The following is a 22,861-nucleotide window of genomic DNA, read 5'->3' as shown; positions in this document are numbered from 1 at the left end:
TGGAGAAGATAGGGAAAGCTTGGGCAAATATGGTTAGAAGAGATATTCCAAAGCATCATAAGATATTTAATTTGCATGTTTCCACAAGAAACAACTTGCAAATGCAAAAAAAATTTCAGAGACTTGTCAGAGGGAGGTAAAGTTGAAGGTCAGTAGGTCACTTAGATTTATGAGAAGTGCAGCAGTTCGCAGTAGACGGCTAGCTAGAGACATGCTGATATTCTGGAAGAAAGTAGATAAGGAACATGCTGAATTAAGGAAGAAAGAGGAAAGAGATGTCGCTGAAGCGTTGATGCGTGAGGAAGAACTTCGCGAAGCTAAGAGACAACAACAGAGGCTAACTTTCCGCATATCATAGACTGAACCATATAGTCATTTCATGGGAAACAAGTCTTCGACACAACCTACTGAAACTACATCTATTGAAGAAGAGGAAGCTGAACCTCCAGAAAAAAAAATCAATTGTTTATGATTTCGAACCAGGAGAGAAAAAGAGTTAAACAAGTTAAAGAAAGAGCAGCTTCAATTGCTTGGTGTGACACTCTTTCACAGTTGTTGAATCACTTCTAGCCCATGAAGAGATCACTATCTCTGTGGGCCGAACTTTTGATGGTTCAACAATCAGGGCCGTCTCAAGGTCTATGAGACCTAGGCTAAAATTTTTTTTAGGTTTTTAATTTTTTTCAAAAAAATAAAATTTTCTTCACCTTTTTTCATTTGAATTTGAGACGGGTTAATTTTTTAAAATATTAATTTAAAAATAAATTTTTATATTATTCTTCTATTTTCTTTTTTTTCATACGTTTTATATATATTCAAGACCATATTTTTTAACATATATTTCTATTAAGTCTCTCCTATTTTATGAAAATAAAATTATTTAGAATTAAATAAAAAATAAAACATGATTTACATCATATAATTTTAATTTGGTGATATTTCAAAATTCGATTATTACCTTACAAATATAATAAGAAAATAAAAAATATTAAATTTCATTTGAATATTAATTTAAGTAGTATATAATAAACTGCAATTAATAATACCTAAGATAAATGCACTTAAAAATTATTAAAAATCTAGTAATCATATTTTTATGATTTTTAAATGCATAAAGGATGAGAGAATGAGTCAATTAGAATATGAGATTATAGGTTAATTACAAAATGTGAAGAAAAAAATGAAATTAAGTGGTAGTTTTAGATAGAATGGTAGGAGAATATAATAATTATAATTAATATATATGAAATTAATTAGAATTGCCTTTGGAATGGATAAATGAGGAGGGTTGGAGTGGAAATCTAAGCGTCACGTATAAAGTCGAAGGTCAACCATTGTCAAGAGGTAACTTTTAGTTATTAAATTTATTTAATTTTTTTTTAATAATAATGGGATCCAATAAAATTGGGACCTTAAGTATAAACCTTAATAACCTATGCCTTAAGTCGGGTCTGTCAACCATGCCTACAATAGATTCTCTGAAAGTGTATGATTGTTCTAAGGATGAATTAATCTGATTAGAAAGAGAAAATGGATGTTGTGCTTGATATGGAATCTCATGTTCATGATGATGGAGAACTTTTGGATTGTATCTACGAACAATTGGAAGCTCTTGATGCATTGTTTGTCTAGAAATAGCTGCTAATATATAGATTTTATAAATTTGGTGATAGATGATCTTTTTCTTGAGCTACCATCTACCACTAATCTAAATTTCAAGAAGAGTTCTTTCAATTCAGAATGATTGATACAAGAGAATTCATAGATTTTTATTATTATTTTTTTTATAATTTTAATTATTTTATATTTAAGATATTTTTTGTAATTTTTATTTTTTTTTATATTTTTTTAGATTTGAGTTATAGAAATTTTCGATTTGTAAGGCGATTAATAATTTTTATTTCATTTAAATTTCTTTCTTTTCTTGATGAAATAGGAATTAAGGATTTCTTTTCTTTTCTTTATGTTTTAGGGTCTATTTGCCTAGTATCGGGAGGTCAGCTCAGGCATCTTTGATCACGTATGCATGCCTCTATCCACCCATCTACATCGATGTCCAACATCCTCATCCATCCATCTTCTCATCTTGCCCTTCTCCTTTGCCACATATCATTAGTCCTCAATATGATCATACTCAAAGTATACCCATCTCAAAAACAAGCCATATACCTCTTAACAAAATGTATACTCTCTAAATTATCAGGCTTGGATGTCTATCGTATACCCTCCCCACTCATACCTAAAAAATTATAACGTCGCAACTCGAGAAGTATACCCTCTCTTATGATCCAAGCTTGTGTACCTTCCCCACTCACCTCTCAGAAACCAACTCGACCAAAATTGAGTACTGACTAAATAGGAGAGTATAGTGCCCTGAATATTCAGGTTGGATTAAATATTCTCGAGTAGATATCCAAATTTGACCGCCAAAAGAATAGCCTTGCCCGTGCCATTAAGGAATGTGACGATCTGCAGGATGGAAACCATTGTTGTCATGCGTCATATCATTGATGTGGAAGTTCTAGTTCCAAAGGTCGGATTCATTCTAAAACTTGCTTGAGGTTTTATATTCAGACAATAATTTTCTCAATTAACGAAAAAGCCAAAGAAAAAAAATTTGGGGAAAAAAATCAATCGTTCTCTGTATTAATTGCATTTAATTTGAAAGAAAAAAATCATATAAAATGGTGTTCAAATTACACACACACGCATATTGTACGAGTGTGGATATACAGATATCACCATGTTTATTTATTTATTATTATTTTATTTTAATTTTAAAAATTAACATTTACTTAAATCTAAATCTTAAATATATTATTATATTTGTTAAATATATTATTATATCTATTATTATATTATAAACATATGATTTTTTTTCATTTTTAATTTTTCTTTTAACTAAATATTATAATCCAATTAGAAAATATAGAGTTAAAATCTTAAATTTTTTAATATAGTTTTTTTTAATTCTTTACTTTTAGAATTTAGGCTTCCGATTATAGTTTGTAAACTAATTTTTTTTAAGATTTTACTTTTAGAATTCAAATTTCTGAATTATAGTGGTTAGTTAAAAGAAAATTAAGAATAAAAAAAAATTAGATGTTTATGGATATAGTAATATGTTTACGAGTTTGAAATTTATGCTCGAGGAAATATTGATTTTTAAAAATAAAAAACAAAAAAATAAAAATAAAAAGTACACAGATATCCTGCGCGCACAGTCAAATAAGACCTTTCAGGTTTATAAATTATAAATTCATCTCATAATTTATTTATTTTTACGTACTCTAAAATGAATTATAAAAAATTATCCAAGGATGAACATATTTATAACTAAATTATAACCTATGGCTTAGAATGTAGCCGTTGGTTGGACGGTGGCGTTTTCAGAACTCGAAAATTTTGGTTGGGGTGGTGGAAATGTGGAAGGACTAAGGAAGATTTAATGCGAGCAGTTAATCCTCCGTCAGGTCTGGCAACGGAGTCGGTGAGCAGCAGATGGTCAGGTTTTGTATCAGGCTCTGTCACGCTCCTCCTCCTTCTCTTTAAAGCAGAGCCCAGTTGAGGGCTCCAATGCGGCAAAAAGACAAGAAGCGTTCATGACCATGCTGCTCCTGCGCTACACCCGCCACCGCGCTCGTCTGACATGCCAGCTTTAACTCACCACCACCATACCTTTAACGTTCCGCTGCAAGTAGACAGGCCACAGGCCTGAAATTTAATTTAATTAAATCCCCCGAACAATAGTGGAGTGATAGGATATCGTTTCAATTTTCTAATATCAAGTCTTCATACAAATTAACGGATCTATTTTATCTAATAACAGTTTAAGTTGAGTGATGGATCGATAGCACTTTTCGATTTATATCTAGCTGACGCCAATTTTAAAAAAAAATCCAATGCAGTAGGCAGAATTCAACGAATGACGCGCACCTGCTGCTGCTCCGTTTGGCAGTGGAAGGGTTTGCAGAATGGTGCGAGCCTTAGTTTCATGGTTTAGTCAAAAGAGGCTTTTTTTTTAAAGAATATTCAAGGAGGATAAAAGGAAAAATGGGGCCCTGCTTTACAATTGAAACTTTGTTGAGAAGCAAGGACAATTCTTCTCTTCGATCTTGACATTCCTCTCTGTTGTGAGAAGAAAAAAAAAAATCATTGTACCGACAGTTAATCCCGGTGGATTTCCCTTTATCTCTCTTCTTCTTCTTGCCTTGATATTCACTCCCAGGTTTCAAAGCCAGAAGAGAATTGGTGCATTTCACTTGTCGTTGTGGGGAACAGGGGAATAGGATGATGAGTAAAGAAGAAGACAACGCCAAGTTCCTTAAAATCCAGGTGAACTTTCATTGTTGACGAATCTGCTGTTGGTTTTTTTGGTTGTGTTTTTGTTTTTTTTTGTCTCAAGGTCTTGCTCCGTTTGCAGACGTGCACTCTGAAAGTGAACATACATTGTGATGGATGTAAGAAGAAGGTCAAGAAACTGCTCCACAAAGTTGATGGTACTGCTCCTCAAATTAATGCCCCTTTAAGATGGTTTCTTTTTGTTTTGTTTACCCTCATTGATGATCTCTTCCGTGCTTGATCAGGTGTTTATACGACCAGCATAGATGCAGAGGAAGGGAAGGTGACTGTGTCAGGTAATGTCGATCCTGCAGCCCTCCTCAAGAAGCTTGCCAAAGCTGGGAAGCATGCCGAGCTGTTAGCTCCCAAGGCCTGTAACAACGACCAGAAGCCACAGCTACAGCTGCAGAAGCAAGATGGGAAGGGTGGTGGAAATGGCATCATTGACGGCGGCGGCGGCAAAGATCCAAAGCTTCAACAATCCAAGCCAATACCACAGCAACAGCAGCAGCAGCAGCAGCTGCAACAACAACTATTTCAGCAGCATTTGCAGCAGCTGCAGAAAGTCAAAGCCGCCAACAACGTGTTGATGCCTCCGATGAAGCTGCTTAATTTACCACCGCAGAAGAGTCTTAAATCTGTCAACTTCGAATTTCCTCCCAAAGGGTTTCAGGGCTACGACGATGACGACGAAGACGATTTCGAGGAGGAGGATGATTTGGACGAGAATGACATGGATGAGTTCGACTGCTTTGATGTCGATTTCGATGAAGAGTTCAGGAACATCAAGATCAAACCTGCGATTTCGACTCCGAAAGCGAAAGCCGAGAAAGGTGATCAAGTTCCTCCGGTGCACAGTAGAGCCGTGTGTAACAACGTCGGCCGAAAGAACGGTAAGAAAGATGCCGGTTCTGCCACCACGAGTGGAGGTGGTGCCAGGCCACAAGATATCAAGAACAACGGCAACTTCAACAAGGCCACTCACAATGGCGAAGCTGCTGGGAAACTTAACGGCGATGTGCATGACGTCAATCTAGCAAAGAAGATGCAGGGGAAGAACGGAATCGGCGGTGTGTGCCATCCGATGGTCAATCCTAGCATGGTGGGCCATGGTTTTCCGGCGGGAAAAATGCAAGTTCCCGTTGGTCACGTGGGGAATATCCCGGCGGCGCACGGCGCGGGCGCAGCGCCCGGTTTCTACCAGGGAGGAGGCGCGTTGGTGCCGCCGGCTGAGGTGATTGCTGCCGTGAATCCGTATCAGCAGCAGTATATGGCCGCAATGATTCAGCAGCAACAGCAGCAGCAAAGGATGATGATGATGATGCAAGATCGGCCGGCCTTTCAGCCGACGATGGCCTACTCCCGGGCACCGCCGGTGACGATGTACAACATGTACATGCCCCCACCTCCGGCGCCACATAGCAGTGAACCGTACACCACCTTCTTCAGTGATGAGAACGCCGGCAGCGGCTGCTCAATTATGTGAAAGAAATGAATCTTTAGCTTGTTCTTGTTTTTTTTTTTTTTTGTTTTTGTTTTTTTGTTGTTATTTTCACGCTGATTGCAAGCCAAATGATATGATGGAGGACATTCTGCAGTTATGTGAATTAAATCGGCAAACTCACTAATTAGTGAGTGATACGGGGAATTGAAAAGAGCTTTTTAGTGGAGTTCAGGGTCACCGAGTAACTGGTCTAGCAATACCTCTCGTTTTTAGGCAATCTGATTGAATTTTTATGGGTCCCACTTCTGACTCCGCGGGATCAAGGGGATTTGTTTGTTTTTTTGATCGGTTCTGTCAATTAGACTGGATCTCTACGGGCTCCATTCTAAATTTTGTTGGACCCGCATAGAGTTCTATTTCCCGTTCTGTCCGTATCCGTTCTTGTAAATCGAACTGACTCTCTACGAGCTACATTATATAGGACTTGGCTCCTCATTCTCTCTCGTTTGATTCTTGCTAACGGGACTGGCCGTAAAAGAACCACCACTGGCTTGCTGGGATGCCCATAAAACTCTAGTTCATCTCCTCACTCTTTGCGATGATCCATCTTTTACCCAATAAAAAAGCAAGGATTCTAGGATGAATTTTTAAAAAATATTTCATCACATAAATTTTTGTGATGAAAAAAATTAGTCACCAATTTACAGTTGCAAAATTTTGTGACAAATTTATGAAAATTCATCGTAAATTTTGGGATGAAAATTAAAATTCATCACAGATTTCGTTAGAAATTTACAACGAAAATTAATTTATCATAAATTTTATAATCTCAAATTTACGACAAACATATATTTATTGGTGCGGGAAGCATCCGACGATCGAATCCAAGTTTTGATAATAACAAAAGATTCAAAGTTAAGATTATGTGTGATCTAACATGGGTGAATGAGGTTTTTCAGGAAAGCCGTAACTGCGGTTAGACAGGAGGAAAATCCTAGGGGGTGGTAACCCTAGGTGGTGAAAAATCCTAAGGGGCGGTAACCTTAGGTCATAGGGGGTGGTAATCCTAGGTGAAGGAAAATCCTAAGAGGCTGTAACCTTAGGTCTTAGGGGGTGGTAACCCTAGGTGAAGGAAATCCTAAGGGGGCAACCTTAGGTACTAGGGGGAGGTAACCCTACGTGGCGAAAAAACACTAGGGGGTGGTAACCATAGGTCCTAGGGCCTAGTAACCCTAGGCGAAAAGTCTAGTCGATATTGAGGACCGGACTGACATCAGGTATACTCTCCTAAGTGGAGTAGGTGAGGACGCGTTCCCCTGAAGAGGGAACAGTAGACGTTGGTTCGACCTACGGTTTATGTTCGAAAATTCGAAGTCAGAACCGGACAGTCCGTGACTGTCAAACTTTCATATTATTATGTTTATTGTCTGTGCTAACTTTATTTTGCAGGATATGTGGTTGGTTTGTGAACTAACATGTTTTGCAAGGGCAAAGGAGCAAGATTAGCCTCGGATGAACAGTGTTCGAGGCACCCTCATGGAGCTTAAGGCGCCTCGGGTGTAAAGGAGCAAAGGTTGCGGGTAGTGGAACTGGAGGCACCCTCATGGTAGCTTGAGGCGCCTCAGACAGCAGGTTGGAGGCGCCTTCAAGGCTTATGGAGGCGCCTTCAAAAGGATTAGTGAGGACTTCTTTAGCATTTATCCACACAGCTAACTCGTCTCGTTGGAGGCGCCCTCAAGGGGCTTTGAGGCGCCTCCAACAGCCTTTATATGGGGTATTCGACCAGCACCTCAATCCATCAATTCTAAAGCGATTCATCCTTCGTGTGCTGCTCAAGAAACGAACCAACTAAGCTACGACAAGTCCCCGACAACCCGAAGCTTCGAGATTTCAAATTTTGTTGTCGGTATAGCATTTATTGCATTTAATTGTAAATACTTTGTTTGTGCGGGAAGCATCCGACGATCGAACCCAAGTTTTGATAATGGAAAAAGAATCAAAGTTAAGCTTATTTGTGATCGAACATGTCTGATGGAGATTGACGGAAAGTCCTAAGTGTTCTTAGGCAAAAGTCCTAGCTGCGGTTAGGCAAGGTGAAAATCCTAAGGGGTGATAACCTTAGGTGCTAGGGGGTAGTAACCCTAGGTGGAGGAAAACCCTAAGGGGCGGCAACCTTAGGTCCGAGGGGGTGGTAACCTTAGGTGGTGAAAATCCTAAGAGAGGGTAACCTTAGGTCCTAAGGGGAGGTAACCCTAGGTGGAGAAAAACCTTAGGGGGCGGTAACCCTAGGTTCTAGGGGGTGGTAACCCTAGACAGAAAGTCCAGTCGGTCTGGAGGACCGGACTAGCATCAGGTAATCTCTCCTGAGGGGAGTAGGTGAGGACGCGTTCCCCGTAGAGGGAACAGTAGGCGTCAGGTCAACCTAGGGTTTCCGGTCGGAAATATGAAGTCAGACCCGGACAGTCCGATGACTGTCGATCACTTTATTTATCATGTTTATATCTGTTCTAACTTTATCTTGCAGGGTATGTTGTCGTTTTGGGACTAACGCGTCTTGCAGGTATAAAAGGAACAAGCTAAGCCTCTGATGAACAGTGTCCGAGGTGCCTCCATGGAGCTTGGAGGTGCCTCGGGTGCAAAATAGAAGTTGGCTGCGAAGAGGAGCTGGAGGCGCCGCAGATGGAGCTAGAGGCGCCTTAGACTGGCCATGGAGGCGCCTCAAGCAGGATAAACGACGAAGGTTTCTGCGCTGATCCACGTGGCTGACTCGGGAGGCTTGGAGGCGCCTTGGATGAGGGTTGAGGCGCCTCTAGCAGTGTATAAAAGGGGTGTTCGAGCAGCAGCTTGAATCAATCAATTCTAAAGTGACCTTTGTTGGTGCGGTTAGCACTAACTGTCTAACTCAGGTTTTGATAAATGACAAATTAGGTTAAGTTAGGTTTGTCGTTATCTAACACTCTGACCGAGTGTGCAGGCAAAGTTCAGATAGGTCGACGGGCTGACCGGATGTTTGGCACGAAGTCCAAGCGGGTCGACGGGCTGACCGGACGCTTGGCACGAAGTCCAAATGAGTCGACGGGCTGACCGAACATTTGGCATGAAGTCCAAGCAGGTCGACGGGCTTACCGGACTCTTGACACGAAGTCTAGCTAGGTCGACGGGCTGACCGGATAGCTAGCGAGAAGTCTAGACGGGTCGAAGGGCTGACCGGATGTCTGGCGGGTAAGTAAAGGTAAGTCACTGGAGGGGAGTGACTGTGAGGACGCGTTCCCGGAAAGGGAACATTAGGCGTCGATCCGACTTAGATCCATTTCGGATATTTAAGTCGAGATCGTAACTAGATTCCGGTCTCGGAAAGACAGAATCTAAGTCATACTCTTTATGTTGAACTTATAAACTGTGCTAACACTTTGTTTTGCAGGAAATTCATTATATTTGCCTCGGACTTGTTGGTGCAACCTTAGGTCAAGGTTGACCTGGTTGACCCGACTCGAGTTGACCTGACTTGAGTTGTATTTTGATGTTTGACTAGAATAGAAAAGTTGTATCTTGATGTTTGACAAGAATACAAACTTGGGAGATTGTGGGTGCAACCTTCGGTCAAGGTTGACCTGGTTGACCCGACTTGAGTTGACTTGATTCGGTAAAGTCCAAGTATGGAGACTTGGCACGGGAAAAGTCCAAGTATGGAGACTTGGCACGGAAAAGTCCAAGCAGGGAGCTTGGCACGGGAAAAGTCCAAGTATGGAGACTTGGCACGGAAAAGTCCAAGCAGGGAGCTTGGCACTGGAGAAGTCCAAGTATGGAAGCTTGGCATGGGAAGTCGGAGAGGGCTCGGCAGCTCGTTCTCCGGATTAGGTCAGAGAGGGCTCGGGAGCTCGTTCTCTGGACCAGACAAAGTCGGAGAGGGGCTCGGCAGCTCGTTCTCCAGATTAGGTCAGAGAGGGCTCGGTAGCTTGTTCTCTGGAGAAAATGAAGTCTGAGAGGGCTCGGTAGCTCGTTCTCCAGACTAGGTCAGAGAGGGCTCGGTAGCTCGTTCTCTGGACCGGACGTGGAAGTCGGAGAGGGCTCGGTAGCTCGTTCTCCGGACTAGGTCAGAGAGGGCTCGGTAGCTCGTTCTCTGGACCGGACATGGAAGTCGGAGAGGGCTCGGTAGCTCGTTTCTCCAGACTAGGTCAGAGAGGGCTCGGTAGCTCGTTCTCTAGACCGGGAAGGCTTTAGGATTTAGGGCTAGGAAGCTCTAAGGCATTGGATCGGTCTGGTGACCGATCCAGTGATACTCAGGTTTATCTGATCGGTCTGGTGACCGATCAGTAACCAAACAGAAGCTTACTGTGAGATATCTGATCGGTCTGAAGACCGATCAGGAAGCGATGTTATCTGAGGAAGCGAGGGACTCAGAGAAGGGGGGATCGGTCTGTGGACCGATCCACCTGTATCCTGATCGGTCCACAGACCGATCAGGGATACAGGACCGATACCTGATCGGTCTGTGGACAGATCAGGATGGAGCCTGATCGGTCCAGGCTTAGCCGTTGTGACTCAACGGCTAGATTTCTGGATTCTTCTTTTTCGCAGGTGAAGGGTATAAGGCCGCTACAGTAGAAGAAGGCAGTAGAACTCTTATAGTAAAAAACTTCTTCTTCCTCCTTACTGCAATTTGAGCTTTGCTGAGCTCCTCTTAGTTGAAGCTTCGTGTGAGCTTCCCTCAACTGGTTGATCAGCTGCTGTTGGCATCATCCGTGAAGTTGCTGCTTCATCAACGGACTCCAGTCGACGAGAAGAAGGCAAGCAAACTTGGTAGAGTGTATTTACATTCATATTGTCCATTGTTTCTTGCTTTATTTCTTGTACTCCTTTATTGCTGTTGCAAAAGAGATTGTGGCGAGGTTTCTCCACCCAGAAGGAGTTCTTATTAGCCGATTTTCCGGGGTCTCATCCACCGACGGATTGATAGGATTCGTCCACCTTACGGACACGCCGAGGAGTAGGAGTATCATCTCCGAACCTCGTTATATCGTCGCATTTGAGGTTTGATCTTCTCCATTTTCGTTTCTACATTGTATTTCCACTGCGCTAACCTAAATTATAGGAAGAAATGATAATTTGAGGTCGGCTATTCACACCCCCCTCTCTAGCCGCTATCCGAAGGTCCTAACAGGACTAACCTTGTCTTGTAGGAGAAGGACTTTTTTCTGGAGAAAGGTAGTCCGGGCGCCCGGAGGCAAATGTTATCCAGGACACGGCGTCGACACGTGGAGCTCACTGGTTGGGACTACCACGTCACACCAGGGCGCCCAGAAGGGATCTGGGGCGCCCCGAGCCTCCTATATAAGGAGGGTCGAAGGCGGAGCTCAAAACAACAATTCTGAATTGACGATCTGCTCTCCTGTGCTCCTACGATGCTGCGATCTCCGACAAGTTTTTTTTTCCGTCTCATTTCTGTTTATTGTCGGTTTTTATTTTACTATATAATTCCTGTACTGCATTTGTAAACACCCTTTTCGAATTATTAGTATTTCCCATCGAAAGCACCCTCGTGTGCGGGCCTTGGAGTAGGAGTCGCCAAAGGCTCCGAACCAAGTAAATCCTTGTGTTCTCTTTGGTTTATTCTTTCTTTTCCGCTGCATTTACTTGACGAATTTTTGTAATCGATATTGTAAGATATCGTAAAATTAAATAATAAATATTATTGGACGAAAAATCTTATTGGATTTTTTCAGAATTTTTAGAAATTTTTAGGGATTTAAACGGAGTCCGTATGACCCGTTTTGAGGGGATGGATTCGAGGTTCAGTGAAAGCCTGTTTAAAATACCCCTTAAATAGGAGTTGATTGAGGAATAAACTTAAGGTTAATTAAGTTAACCTAACTTTAAATCCCTAAATTCCCGATCTTTTCTTCCCGAAATCCCTTCTCCGCCCGAAACGTTTCTTCCCTCTCCGGCGATTCCTCCTCACCCGATCGCCGACCACCGTGAGTTCATCGCCGGCCATTGGGCTCGACGCAGACGACTCTCCCAATACGCCACTGCCTTCCCTTCCTCCCAGTGCGAGGAGGCGACGTTTCACGCGCAATCAACCCGGATCGCCTCTGCCCTAGACGTGATCAACGTCGCCGCATCTGACCCCGACGCCTTCAATCGTGGGTTGCTCAATCGTCGGTCGTCTTCCATTGAGTGGCGTCACCTAGTCCATTTCTTGTTTGTGATGACGGTGGTCAGAGGATCTGCCGAGCTAGCTGCCAACGATCCCTGTCGCAACCACTCGTGCCCTAGCTTTGGGCAGCGCCACCATCGCCCTTCACCCGAGCCCTAGCTTCCCTCTTCTTGATTTGTTTCCACTGTGAGTGTGAGTTGGTTGCCACCAATCGTCTCTGATCACCGGGACATATGATCCGAGCCATTCCATGGCTTGACGAGGAGTTTCTAGACCACAAGGTATGGTTGAATTTGAGGTAACAGAGGTCAGTTATTCTATTCTTTGTATTAGGATGAGGAGATTTGTTGATTCTTGACTGGTCTTTTTAGCTTTGGACATCCTTGTTCGCTGGATAACCATGGTTCCGGCCATTCCTATTCCGACAGTGTCCTCTCCGGCCGTGAGTCGATGGAGGAGCAATCCAAATAGGGTAAGTTGGTTGGTTTCAGTTGGTGGATTGAGTTTTGAATCTAATGCTATATATTGAGATGTTGGTTGTATTTTTAGGATATTTGTTTGGGAGTGCAGCAACCCCACCTTACCCTAGCTACCAATTTCCAGCAGAGAATCGACTAAGGGGAAGCCCAGGTTGGGTAAGTTGTGCTATAAATTGATTACATTATGTAATGAATTAGATTAAGGAATTAATTGAGATGTGGATTTATAGTTGGTTTAGGGGAGTTTTTGGGTTGGAATTTATGGATATGATGATTGGTTGAGGTAGATTGTTATGTGATCAATCTTAGGATCATTGGATTGATATTGTGGTGGTTTGGTTTGTTGATGATGATGTTAGGTTGATGTGGATTTATGATGGAGATTTGATTTTGTGATAGGTTATTGTGGGTTGATATCATTATGAGATGAGTTGATATTAGAGAGATGGATTTGTTATTGGATTAAAGGATGTGTTGATTTGGTGGATTAGTCAGAGATCGGATTTGATTGGAGTGAACCTATTGGGTTAGGGATTTTATTTAGTTGTTTAATTCATATGAATTTAGCTAAATAAAATATAAACATATTGATTGCTGCAGGATTTGGATTCGGGATGAGCGTCTCGACGTGGGATTTGTGGACACGATCTATGTATAAAGGCGCGTATTTCTTTCTTAGCTCTATGTAGATTTTTATTGAGCTTAGTGCATGGTTTTATGTGATGGATTAGGCTGCTTTTCCTTATATCGTATTTGTTGGTTGCCTTCCTGCTTGATACTTATGCTTGATCTTTGAGATGTCCTAGTTATATTCTATACAGTCTCTACTCTTTATTTCTACTCTGCTGTGATTACGCGTGTAGAGTATGTATTGTAGGGATTGTCGATTGGTTGAATTTACCATGCTGATTTTGCATATAATGTGGATTGTACGTAGCTTGGTATGTGTTTTAGGAGTCATCATGTTGACCGTGCATTTGCATGTTGTATGTACACACGTATTTGTTATGTACTTTTGGAGGAGTTGTGTTGATTGTATGTTTGTGGGTTATACACATGTCTGACGTGTTTACTATTGGAGGATACATGTTGATTGTATTTATGTACATGTGTCTTGTGGGATTATTGGAGATTTTTAGTTGATTATACATGTGTAGTTGTGTACATATGTTTGGTGGGATATGTGGAGGTATCATGACGATTATATTCTTGTTGTGCAGTGCTTATGTGGTTTAGAGGTTGCATGGATGATGACAGTGTTTGTATCATGATTATATATATATCATGTTCATCATTCATTGCATCTGACGACTAGTCTCCCTTGTGGTTGAGAGGGTCGTCAGTCTTTTATAGCTGTCCACTCTACCATTGATGGAGAGTGGTAGCTGGGAGTGGAGCTATGTCCTGTCGCGCTTACTCAGCTGCTGAGTATTTTTACTCTGTCAGCCTCGATCACTCTGGAGTAGTGAGTCTTGAGGGTACAGTAGTCAGAGGGCTTGAGTTGTGAGTGGTCAAGGACCCTGATGTTATGTAGTTAGATAACTACTTAGCGTATCGAACGCCTCAGCCGCCTATAGCTATTACGTGCGTGAGGCTAGTATGGTTTGTCACGGACCCAAGCTTCTCGGCCATACAGGGGTCGTGGTGTCTGGAGAGGTGTCGGGGGTGACCATGGAGCATGCATGCACATTTGCATATGATGCGCGGTGCATCTGTGGATATATATTTGCATACATGCCTAGTAGATACTAGTTGCATGTGATTGTGGTTGTTGCACTTGTTTGAGATATGCTTGTTGCATATGGTTGTCATGCTGCATACATGTCATTTATTTTACATATATATGCAGTCGTATTTATATTGCACAGGTGTCACGGGTATGCCTGTTGCAGATCCAGTGAGTTTACTGATCTTTGTACCTTGCGTCGATTTCAGATTGGGTATGTATCTATCATTATGTCAGTAGTGGTTTGTGCGGTTTGTATGTCAGTTATGATTATGTATGGTTATTACGTCAGGTATGTTTAGGTGCATTGATTATGATAGTATGATCATGTTCTTTATTCCCTACTGAGACTGTATACTTGTCATCTCCATGTTTGTTTATAGACCATGCACTATCTTGTCTATTACCCGCTGAGTTACCTATACTCACCACCGCATGTATACATTTATGTTTTCAGGTAGCTTGTAGATGGTTGGTGTCGCTCGGAGTATCTTGTTTGCCGGGTCCTACGTCACATCCGAAGACGATTTCTCCTAGTGTTTGTTTTCTTTTGTATATTCTTTTCTTATTTTTGGCATTGTATTTGTGTTTAGCCATGTGGCTATCTTATTCTTTTGGTGTTGTATTTGTGTTTAAGCCATGCCGACATGCATTGTATTTATTTGGTTTGTGTGGGTTTTCCTTCGTTTTTTTGCTGTGTTTTTAGTACAGCCGTGTGAGCTGTTTTATATGTAACTGCGTGGTTGTGATTGTTTCATTCCAGCCGAGTGGGCTATGATTATAACTGCGTGGTTGTGTATATAAATATCCCAGCCGCATGTGGCTGATGTATTTTGTTTGTATTGATGCTTCAGATTGTCACCGGTACAGGGGAGATGCTGCCGGATTTTTGTCTGGCAGAGTCTCCTTTGGGGGTGTGACAGATATTCACCCCCTCTATCAAACGATCACGGTCTAACAAGTGTTATCAGAGCAGGTACCGCTCTGATTTGGTGCAACCACCAATCAGACAAGGGGGTGATCTATTTTTTAGATTTTTTTTTTCTCTTGCTTTCGGATTTCAGTTTTTCGTATAATTCCAAACTGGTATTATTACCTTTTTGGAAATTTCCTTCCATCGTAATTAAATCTAAATTGGTGCAACACCAATTTAGTTATTTTTATTTAATTCTTCCCGCACTACTAATCCAAGACCAAGTCTTGGAATCTCTCTATTTGTTTTTTTTTGTGCAGATTAAAATGTCGCAGATCGAGGGCTTCAGCACAGTGCGAACTCCCCTTTCCAACGGAGATGACTTCCTGTATTGGAAGAAGCGGATGGAGGTGTATCTCAAGACAGATTTCGACCAGTGGCTTAGCATCACAAAAGCCTACAACCCACTAGTTGATAGCTCCGGGGATCTACTGGATCCTGAAAAATGGACATCAGACATAAAGAAGAAGGCATCAACGGAGAACAAGGCGATCAATACATTACAATGCGGATTAACAAGGTAAGAGATGAACCGGGTTGGATCGCATCAGAACGCTAAAGAGCTATGGGATAAATTGATCAAGCTGCACGAAGGAACTAGCGACGCTAAGGTAACAAAAAGAGATTTATTATTAAATAAGATATTTAATATAAAAATGCAGGAAGGAGAAACTGCGAGTCAGTTGCACGCGAGAATCAAGGATATCCTCAACGGGCTCCACGCAATAGGCCACCAGATGGACAACAGAGACCTAATCAGATATGCGTTAAACGCGTATGCATCCATCGTGGATGCCTACAAAATTTCTAAGAATTTAACTAAACTTAAATTAGATGAATTTTTTTGTGAATTGGAGTTACATGAGCAGACTAACGCTGGAGCCGAGAAAGGTGTTGCTTTATATGCAGGTTCCTCCAAGAAGAACAAGCCTGAATCTGAAGAAGACTGACCAAAGCTCTGAAGATGAAGAACACCTGGTGAATTTGATAAGGAAGATGTTCACCAGGAGGAAGAAAAGCTTCAGCAAGAAGGATCTACAAAAGATAAGTTCTCCAGCTGATTCGAGGAACGTAACATGCTTCGGATGCAACAAAAAGGGGCACTACAAGAACGAGTGTCCAAGATTGAAGATCGACAAACCGAAGCTGACCAAAAAGAAGTCCCTCAAAGCGACGTGGGACGACTCCTCCTTGGACGAATTGGAAGCAGAAGATCAGAAGCACCAGAGCCACCTCGCGCTGATGGCCCGCTAAGCAGAGTCGGAAGACGAATCGGAAGACGGGTCCGAACCCGAATCGAGCCACGAGTCTGTACTCGTTTCCGAAGGTTCCGAAGAGGTACACCTAACCTTAAACCGAAAGTTTTTTAAAATTATTTCTTGCTTGAATAATAAGTTAGTTAAATTAGAAAATGAAAACAAATTGCTCCTCGAGGAAAATCAAATCCTCAAGGAACAAATTGTAAATAATAAACCAACTCAAGATCTAACACTTGAGGAGGAGAATTCATCATTAAAATTAGGAATTAATAATTTAAAAAATATGTTAGAAAAATTTACTACCAGATCAAAAAATTTAGATTTAATTCTAAATAATCAAAAGACATGTTACAATAAAACCGGACTTGGATATAAGTCAAATTCAGATAAAACTTTTAAATCTTTAATAACCCAACACAAACCAACGAATAAAACCTAGGTTCCGAAAGCGTGTTTGACCATGCAAGTAGGACCTAACCAATATTATATCCCTAAAGATAAAATATATTACATAAAGTCAAATAAACCAAATCAAAAACCAGAATACAAACCTAAACAAAAAAATTTAAAATCTAAATATAGTAGAACTCACCAAAACTTAAACTATCATCAAGTAAAGTATAACTATAAAAGAAATAGACATAAACCTAGAACTAGAAATTAAATTAACGACCATTAATTCAAGGGGAGGCTCCAGAATAGCTGACACTTCCAAAACTAACATACCCGGCAGGGTAACCCTAACCAACCTACCCGACAGAATAATTAGGACTAGTTAAAAAGGGTTCAAGTTTAACTTGAAAAATGATACTGGTGAAGTTTTGGATGATAGTACGTTAGGGAAGCTTAGTCTATGCATGTCTAGGAAGATATGGCTTCAACCAGGTGCATTTGGCTAAGTGGAACTGACCGAAGCTACCCTTTATGGATCCTAACCAGTTAGACCAAGGTTTTGTATTAAGTCCAGTGGATAGGACTATTTGTAAAACCTCGAAGGCATGGTTACTCTAATGATGCCCAAGTGACTCACCATAGCCCAGAAGTTTATCCAAAGAACGCTTATTTGTTGAACCCAAAGCTAAACCTGAATCTAACACAAGTTAAAAATAAACCCTAAACTTGAACCTAATGTAAAATACGGTACCCAAATAATATTTAAATAATAAGGTTATTGGACAAATAATCTTATTGGATTTTTCAGGAATTTTTAGGAATTTTCTGGGATTTAATCAGAGCTCGTGTGACATATTTTAAGGGGATCAAGTATTGGGTTTAGAGAAAGCCTCTTTGGAATATCCAAATATGGGAGTTGATTGAGAAATGTACTTAGGATTTAATTAAGTAAACCTAAGTATATAAAAATTATGGTTACTGTGCCCTAGCCTTCATCCGCCCGAACCTTTCCTCCTCTCCCTCATATGCGCCGAACACCGCCCGATTCATCTCCTCTCCCCAATTCCTCTTCGTCTCGTCTCAGCCCAACGCCGTCGACGTCGCCCTTCTCTCACTGGCTGCCACACCTGGGACCATGTTGCTGAGCGTTGGCGCGGGGATCCTTGCCGGGGACTCTCTCGCCGTCGCACACGGTTCCCCTCTTTCCCGTGCCTCCTGCTCCGTCGCCTCTTCTTGGTCTCTATCAAGCTGACTCGCTGATCTCTTCCCCCGATTCACTGCCGTTGGTGTGCTCCTCTCTTCCAGATCTGCCAACATTGCCTCCGACTAGAAGCGAGAAGTCGCTGCTGCCCTTTCTCCTTGCTCGCCGATGGGAGGAGGAGCTATGGGGTCACTTTGTCGCATCTGATTTCACCTCTTCAACCAAACCCTAGCCGTCGATTCACAACCAACCGAGCATACTGGAAATCTGTTGGAAGTCGCCGATTGGGTCCGATCTGTGCTCGACATAGCCATCACCCTAGCTTGAGCCCTAGCTTGATTGAGTTATAGTGGTCCTTGTACAAGATGATTCCGGCTTGATGCTGCCACCCTTGGGATAAGGTCAGTTCGATGATGTTGCAGCCAAGGCTATTGGGAGGGGTGACATGGTCGATTATTATGGGAGCCAACACCCTCTTCAATGCTGTGATCCACTACAGTTCGTTCACCAGAAGGGTCGCCACTGTCCCGACACTGATGTAAAGGTAAGGATTTGGTATGAGCTTAATCAGGTTCTCAATTTCTAGTTAGGAGATTGATTTATTAGGTTAGTTAACAATTGAATTGGATTTATATCAAATTTGGAATCAGTGGATACTGGATGAGATTTGATTTCATTTTTGTTGTAGTGTGGATAGTTGATGGATTGAGTTAGATGACTGTGATGATTGTTATGTAGGGTGTTGGATTTGGAAATCAGCACTTCCATCTTGCTCCGATCGCGATCCTTGGTAGCGAGCAATTCTTCAGTTGTGAATTAACAGAGAGGTCTCCAATTCGGGTAAGATGAGAAGGTAATTTTGTGTATTAACCATATTTGATTTTAGTTGTGAAATGGTTAGAGTGTCTTAGTTCTATTTAGTTGTGATTTATTGCTTGAGTGGATTTTTAGTTTGTGTGTGATTATCATGTGGATGATTTGTTATTGAGGTGAAGGTTTATGGTTGATTTAGAGGAGTATATGATTGTAATAAAATCATAAGATTGACATCATAATTAGTGATGATGGGTTAGATTATTCTATGTGATATGTGGACTGTGGTAGATCTTGGATTGATTGGTGGATAAAAGATGAATTTATCATCTTGTTAGATTGGATTATTAGGTGAAATTAAACGGGTTATCTAATTGAATTAGGATTGGGTTTTAGGTTTTAGCTAGTTGTTCTATATATATTTAGCTAAATATATTATGTGATCGCAGGACTTGGATTCGAGATATGCGTCTCGACGTGAGATTAATTATCACGATCGTCAGATAAAGGCGGGTACTTCTTGCTTTACCTCTTTAGTATTTTGATCCTAGTGCATGAGCTTTATGTTCAGATAGTTGCTATATCCATCTTGACTCCACTCTTATTTTTCCTGCGCTTGATACTTCCACTCAATCTTTGAGCTGCTCGTTTCTGTATCTATACAGTCTCTCGTTGCTATCGATGATATTTAGCAGATACTATAGTTCTAGGTATTGGATACCAGATACTAGACATTAGATAGTAGGTATTGGATATATGGACACCTGATACCATGTTTACCTGCTTGATTTCTGTTTATTTACACACCTTGCTGAGCATGCTGGCTTCATGTAGCATACCTGTTTTCTGTTTATATATATATGATGACTGCTGCATTTTCACATCATGTCATTGCATGCATAGCCGACGACTTTGGCTCCCTTGTGGTTGAGACGGTCGTTGGCCTGGGCCGCACGCTCGGCCACTCATGGGTAGTGGTAGCTTGGAGCGTGCCGCTTGTCCTGTCGTGCCCCCCACTCGCACACTCATGGGTAGTGTTTGCTGGAGTCGCGGGCAGCAGGGACCCCGTCGCAGACGTAGCTATTCAGCTACTATGCAACTGTCCCCTCGGCCACTCGAGAGTAGTGGTAGCTGGAGTGGTGTACAGTTTGTCATTGTCCCGGCCTCTCGTCCATACTGGGGTCATGGACTTAAGGGGTGGGCGGGAGTGACCATCCGTGCATACGCTGTTATTATTATTATACCTGCTGATACTGTTGTTTACTTATGCTGTTGTTGCTTATCTATGCTACTGTTACTAGCTTATGCTGTTGTTGTTTATTTATGTTGTTATGCTTACATAGGTTGAGATTTATACCTGTGATATGTGTTTAGACACTAGCTTACTGTTGACATGTATATACCTCACATGATACCATGTAGTTATGAGCGGTACTGTAGCAGGACTTTGCTACACTTTACCTTCTACTACTAGCCTAGGATATGGTTTCAGGTATGGACACTTATTATGATATCACTGTAGTATCTGCTATTTCCATACGAGACTGTATACCTTTGTATCTCTAGTTTATTTTACTATACTCATGCACTATCAGTCTATTACCCGCTGAGTCTTTATACTCACCACCCCGTATATTGGTAATTTCACCAGGTAGCAGGTAAAGGATTTATGGAGTCGCCTGGAGATCCTGTCCGCCAGTTCCACGTCACATTCGAGGACGACCTTACGATTTCGGTATTTCTTACGTTATTTGTATTTTGGGTTTTTGTACTTGTTTATGTATTTGTATTCTCTTGTATTTGGTTTGATATTATTGTGTCAAGCCGAGCCGGCTCGCAGTTAGTTACTTTATGTTTTGTGATCGTCGTTTGTGATTTCCGCTGTGTTGATTTAGTACAGCCGTGTGGGCTGATTCATATATTTATATAACTGCGTGGTTGTGTTTATTTCTGTTCCAGCCGAGTGGGCTGCTTATATAACTGCGTGGTTGTGTAGATATATTCCAGCCGTATGTGGCTGATGTATATTGTATGTATGTATGCCTCAGATTGTCATCCGTACAGGGGAGATGCTGTCGAAATTTTTTCGGTACGGTCTCCTTTGGGGGCGTGACAATTTATTGGTATCAGAGCCAGGTTTACGAGGCCTATTTTCGTTTGGTTTTTCGTGATTTGGTTTCTCGGTGTGACTTTTCGGGTTTTGGGACTAGGCAGCGACAGGATTCTCCAAGCTATAGGAGGTATGTTTGCATGTTGTTATCTTACATTTCGGTTAGTGCATGCATAGTTGTTATGTTAGTTATGTTATGTGTTAGTATGCTTTTGTTAGCACCTGTCCAGTTGTTTGTAGCATACATCACATGTGTTGGATCAATCACTATCACGGTTGACCTTACTAGAGATCAAGGAATACAGTCTCATATGACTTCTTTTACCATACCACTAGTGTTATTAATTTTTATTATCACTAGTTTAGTAGTGGTTAGTATCTGCTAAATATTATCGCTTCGGTTCGTAGAGAACCAATATATGTTAAATATCATATTGTTTCGGTTCGTGGAGAACCAATTTACTCGTATTGCCTTGGGTAGTAGAGGATTGATTTATCCTAGTTGGTTTGGTTGTAGAGGACCAGTTTACTCTTGTTGCTTCGGTTAGTAGAGGACCGATGTACCCTTGTTGACTTGCTTAATAGGGTTGATTTACTCTGTTGGTTTGGTGGTAGAGGACCAGTTTACTCTTGTTGCTTCGGTTAGTAGAGGACCGATGTACCCTTGTTGACTTGCTTAATAGGGTTGATTTACTCTGTTGGTTTGGTTGTAGAGGACCAGTTTACTCTTGTTACTTCGGTTAGTAGAGGACCGATGTACCCTTGTTGACTTGTTTAGTAGGGTTGATTTACTCTGTTGGTTTGGTTGGTAGAGGATCGACTTATCCTAGTTGATTTAGCCTATAGAGGTTCGGTTTACCGTTGTGACTTGGTCAATAGAGGACTGATCCATTCTTATGTTCTTAGTTCGATCAGTAGTTCAGTTAGTAGGAGACCGACTTACTCTATTTCATGGAGATTCTGACCATTGGGTTACTTGTATTTGGTTAGATAACCTAAAAGGCACATTTGAGTTCATGACTTGTACAGACGAAGAATTGACTGAGTTAGCTGCGTACTATTGCTGGCTTGACTAGTCTGTAGATGATCGAGGTATCCTATCCTATGGAGACTTTGACCATGAATTGTATGTACCTGGTAGGATGATCTTGAGGGTACATTTGGATACATATCTCCACTGATGTGGATAAGTGTAAAGCTACATGCTTAACGCTTATGGGATACATCCGTTACTAGAATGTACGAGTTGGAGAGTACATTTGGATTTATGATTTGTACTGACGTGAGAGAGTTGAAGTTAGCTGCTTAACCTTTACGTAACTCGGTACCACGTGAAGGAAGAAGCAGAGAATGTTTTTTTGAGATCAGGTCATCACTTAGTGGATATTTGATTTGATGATCTATTGTTTAGTATTTGATGCTAATAGGGACATGAGGAGTAGTACTTGTATGATATTTCTGGATTTGGTGATTTATAGTTGGTGATCAGATCACAGATTTGTTGGGGATCTTATGGTTGAGAATGTCTGTGGTATGGATATTATGAGTCCTTGGTGTTACCATTTAGGCATACCATGCCCTAGATGTTTTTATGGACTCGATGTATTTGGTATTCCTAGGGTGTTTGGATAATTTTACATGGTCTTCATTGACGATGTGTTGATCTGTTTTCGATCCGAGGTGAATCACGTACACTAGTTTTGCATAGTTTCAGAGATGTTTCGACGGGAACATCTATATGTGAAGTTCAGTGGTGCGTATTTCGATTATCTTGTGTGCGATTTTTTTTGAGACACCTTGTCTCTGGTAGAGGGATAACGGTGGACCCATAGGAGATAGAGGCTGTTATTAGTCGGGAGTGGTCGTAGTCTAATCAAGAGACTCGCAGCTTCCTTGATCGGGCTAGATGTTATCGGAGATCGGTTGAGGGTTTCTCCAGTATTATTACGTTGTTGACTGGACTGC

At 41.4% G+C, this 22,861-nt stretch overlaps 1 protein-coding gene across 1 annotated transcript; it reads left to right on the top strand.

The window, feature by feature from the left end:
- Positions 1–3,907: 3,907 nt before the first annotated feature.
- Positions 3,908–5,983, top strand: LOC122028741 (heavy metal-associated isoprenylated plant protein 32-like). Its single transcript, XM_042587603.1, has 3 exons — positions 3,908–4,335; positions 4,424–4,499; positions 4,587–5,983. Exons 1-3 carry the CDS (start codon positions 4,291–4,293, stop codon positions 5,825–5,827), a joined length of 1,362 nt encoding a protein of 453 aa, XP_042443537.1. The 5' UTR covers positions 3,908–4,290; the 3' UTR covers positions 5,828–5,983.
- The last annotated feature ends 16,878 nt before the right edge of the window (positions 5,984–22,861 follow it).

Source organism: Zingiber officinale, chromosome 10B (assembly GCF_018446385.1).
Source record: "Zingiber officinale cultivar Zhangliang chromosome 10B, Zo_v1.1, whole genome shotgun sequence".
Taxonomy (NCBI): domain Eukaryota; kingdom Viridiplantae; phylum Streptophyta; class Magnoliopsida; order Zingiberales; family Zingiberaceae; genus Zingiber; species Zingiber officinale.
This window is presented reverse-complemented; position numbering and strand designations above follow the sequence as displayed.